At 36.9% G+C, this 3,674-nt stretch overlaps 1 protein-coding gene across 1 annotated transcript; it reads left to right on the top strand.

Moving 5' to 3' along the window:
• Positions 1–1,309: 1,309 nt before the first annotated feature.
• Positions 1,310–2,254, top strand: LOC120619010 (olfactory receptor 7A17-like). Its single transcript, XM_039883140.1, has one exon. It carries the CDS (start codon positions 1,310–1,312, stop codon positions 2,252–2,254), a length of 945 nt encoding a protein of 314 aa, XP_039739074.1.
• Positions 2,255–3,674: the final 1,420 nt, after the last annotated feature.

Here is a 3,674-nt window from a genome sequence, read left to right on the forward strand (position 1 = left end):
TCTCTCTCTCTCGATCTCTCTCGATCTCTCTTTTTCTTTCTCCCTCCCTCTCTCTTTCTCCGTCTCTCTCTCTCCCTTTCTCTCATTTTATCTCTCTATTTATTTAACTTATTAAGTACAAGGCGAAAATAGTTATATCAAAATGGAGCCCCATTTTTACATCTCCATTGTAGTCTTATCGACTGAAATTTGGTGCTGTTTCTATTTTATCTTGAGGAAAATAGTCTGTTGACACCATGCCTTGTATCATTCCTTTCCTCATTATTATGGCTAAGGGTAGGTACAGCTAGGTAGTAACATGGCCATACTCTGTGTACCTGTGGTTTACAGAGCATGAGCAGTTCTCAAGACAGGGGTACCTAGTTCATATACTCCAAAATGTGACCCTTAAAACACAGTTGCTAGTATGTTATCCAACAGATGGAAATAAAGAAGGGATCACTTCTACTCACAGGATCTCTTGAAAACAAAAAGAATAAAATGAAAAGAACAACATGAGGTTAAAGGATCCCTGTGTCTTAAAGTTTCATCTGTAGCAGACACACCATCTCATTCCTCCAGATTCTCTGACATCATCCTTATCATCTCTCTCTTGCTCATTCTCTTCACCACAAGGCTTCCTTTTGAGCCTTGATTTCTTAAGACAAGTGCCAACCTCAGGACCTTTGCACTGGCTCTTTCTAGCATACACACCTCCCCAGAAATCTTCCTATCTTCCCTGTGTCTCCTTGAGGTCTCTGTACAAATGGCACCTTGTTTGCATAGTTTTCTTAATTCTAGTAAAAATAACAACACATCCACTCTCTTTTATACATAATTTCTTTTTCCTCAAAGCATCTCTACAGACTGACATCATATATGATTTTTCATTTTTAATATTCTTTCTCCATCATTGAATTATACGAACTTTTGTTTCTCAGCACCCTACAATACTTGACAAGAAAATGGACAGGATTCAGCATATATTCCTCAATACAAGACAGAATTTATCATTGAATCTGAAAAAATACATGATTTATAGGGCAAAATTCTGAGAGTGGGACAGGAATTGGTAATCAGAGATGTCATAAGAGATTTTTTAAAGGGAATCAGATTTATGATATTATATATATATAGAGAGAGAGAGACAGAGACAGAGACAGACAGAAAGACAGAGGCAGAAACAAAGACAGAAACAGAGAGAGACTGCAAAATAGAAATGGTACAATTTTAACATGTTACTAACACCCATATGCAAAAGTTAATCATATTTTGTTTTGTTTTGTTTTGTTTTGTTTTGTTTTTCCATTTTAGTCACCGCCTCTACCACATGGAACCATGGAATGATACACGACTTTCAGAATTTCTTCTTCTGGGATTTTCGGAGGAACCAGAACTGCAGCCCCTCATCTTTGGGCTCTTCCTTTCCATGTATTTGATCACTGTGTTTGGAAACCTGCTTATCATCCTGGCCGTCAGCTCAGACTCCCACCTCCACACACCCATGTACTTCTTCCTCTGCAACCTGTCCTTGGTGGACATCTGTTTCACCTCTACCACCATCCCAAAGATGCTGGTGAACATCCAGACACAGAGCAGAGTCATAACCTATAAAGGCTGCATGACCCAGATTTATTTTTTCCTACTCTTTGGAGTATTGGATGACTTCCTCCTGACCGTGATGGCCTATGACCGCTATATGGCCATCTGTCACCCCCTACACTACACAGTCATCATGAACCCCTGGCTCTGTGGACTGCTAGTTCTGGTGTCCTGGATAACAAGTGCCCTGTATTCCTTGTTACAAAGCTTAATGGCTTTGCAGATGTCTTTCTGTACAGACTTGGAAATCCCCCACTTTTTTTGTGAACTCAAACAGGTAGTCCAACTTGCCTGTTCTGAAAAGTCTCTTAATAGCATCATGGTGTATTCTGGAGTTGGGCTACTGGGTGTTGGTCCCCTCACTGGAATCCTTTACTCTTACTCGAAGATTATTTCCTCAATACATGGAATTCCATCAACTCAGGGGAAGTATAAAGCATTTTCTACCTGTGCATCTCACCTCTCAATTGTCTCCTTATTTTATTGTACAGGTCTAGGAGTGTACTTCATCTCTGCTGCTACTCACAGCTCACAGGCAAGTGCAGTAGCCTCAGTGATGTACACCGTGGTCACACCCATGCTGAACCCTTTCATCTACAGTATGAGGAACAAAGACATAAAGAGGGCTCTGAAAAGATTCTTTGAGATGCCAGGAATAAGAATAACAGGATAATCATGAATGCTGTCTTTGAATATCAGAACATATGCCAAAAATTTAAAAATAGCAGATTATTATAATTATACTCAGTTTTGTTTGCCTTTATTTTCACCAATTAGCTAATGTTGCATAACGAACTGTCTTAAATGCTATAATTTATATCAAATGGGCTTATATACTGGGAGTTATTCTCTGCTCAGATGCTCATGAGTCTGCTTCAGCTGGTAGTCTCTACAGCTCAACCGTGTTGTCTTTGAGGTTGCAGTACACCCCTCTCTTGAACAAAATTATGACAGTTTATATGTGTAGTTTAATCTTCTAGTTAACAAAAAAAAAAAATGAGTTTACCAAAAGTGATTTGTCTTAAAATAATGTCACTGTTTTGCTATCCATATAAGTCACATCACTTTCTACCCAGTGACATTTCTCCCTCCCCTGTTAAAATGTGACTCAACTACCTGTGCTCTACATCTTACCTTGAGCCAGGCATCATTAGATGTTTTTTTCCTGTGCATATTACAATTTAAAGTTTACTAAATTAAAGGGACATTTAATTTAAAAGAGTACATATTACATGGGTCATTTATACATAATTCATGGAAGTATATGAAAGCTTTAATTGCATTGTTATATAATTGAGAAAAATTGAATCTCCCTGAGCCTCAGGTCTGTATTTCTGATGTTAATGTGGGATAACAATAATTCTGATGAATTCATAATTAATGAATTCTGTGGAAATATTTTAGTGAGTACAAGAACTCTTTCATAAGTTGGCATTTTGTTTGTGTATATGTATTTGTATATTATTTTTAACAAATAAACACACTCACTCACATATATATGTATACACACAGACTCAATAATTTCATCTTTTTGTTAAAAGGAAATTTTAGAGAAAACTGAAGAGGATAGAAATAAAAATAACTATAGGTTGGTTAACATGAAAATTTTTAAATGTAGAAATTAAAGCAGAATTGTTGTCTTGAGTTTAATAATGAATTATTTTCCTATCTGAATGTCCAAAGACCTCAAAGTCAGAATCGCATTTGCATTTATGCAACGGAGAATTCTCCGTACCAGCTAATGCAGTAAACTCTCCAAATCGACCTTAGACTTTTTTCATCTACCTATGGGGGTGTGGGTGGAGGTGTACACAAAATGTCCTTACCCAGAGGAACCAAAATTAAAGAATTGAGAAGCTTAAAGTCAGTTTTCTATGAAAACAATTATTTAATAAATGTCTGTATACATTGCTATTGCTGCTGTAACAAATTACCACACTAAGGATTTAAAAGAAAGAAATTTATTCATCTATAATTCTGGAGGTCAGAAGCCTAAAGAGAGTCTCACTGGACTAAAATCAAAATGTCTGCAAGGCCAATTATCTTTTAGAGGCTTTAGGAGAGAATTTGTTTCCTCTCCTATTCCAGTTTCT

The sequence above is a fragment of the Pteropus medius genome, unplaced genomic scaffold (genome assembly GCF_902729225.1).
Source record: "Pteropus medius unplaced genomic scaffold, Ma_sr-lr_union100, whole genome shotgun sequence".
Lineage (NCBI taxonomy): Eukaryota > Metazoa > Chordata > Mammalia > Chiroptera > Pteropodidae > Pteropus > Pteropus medius.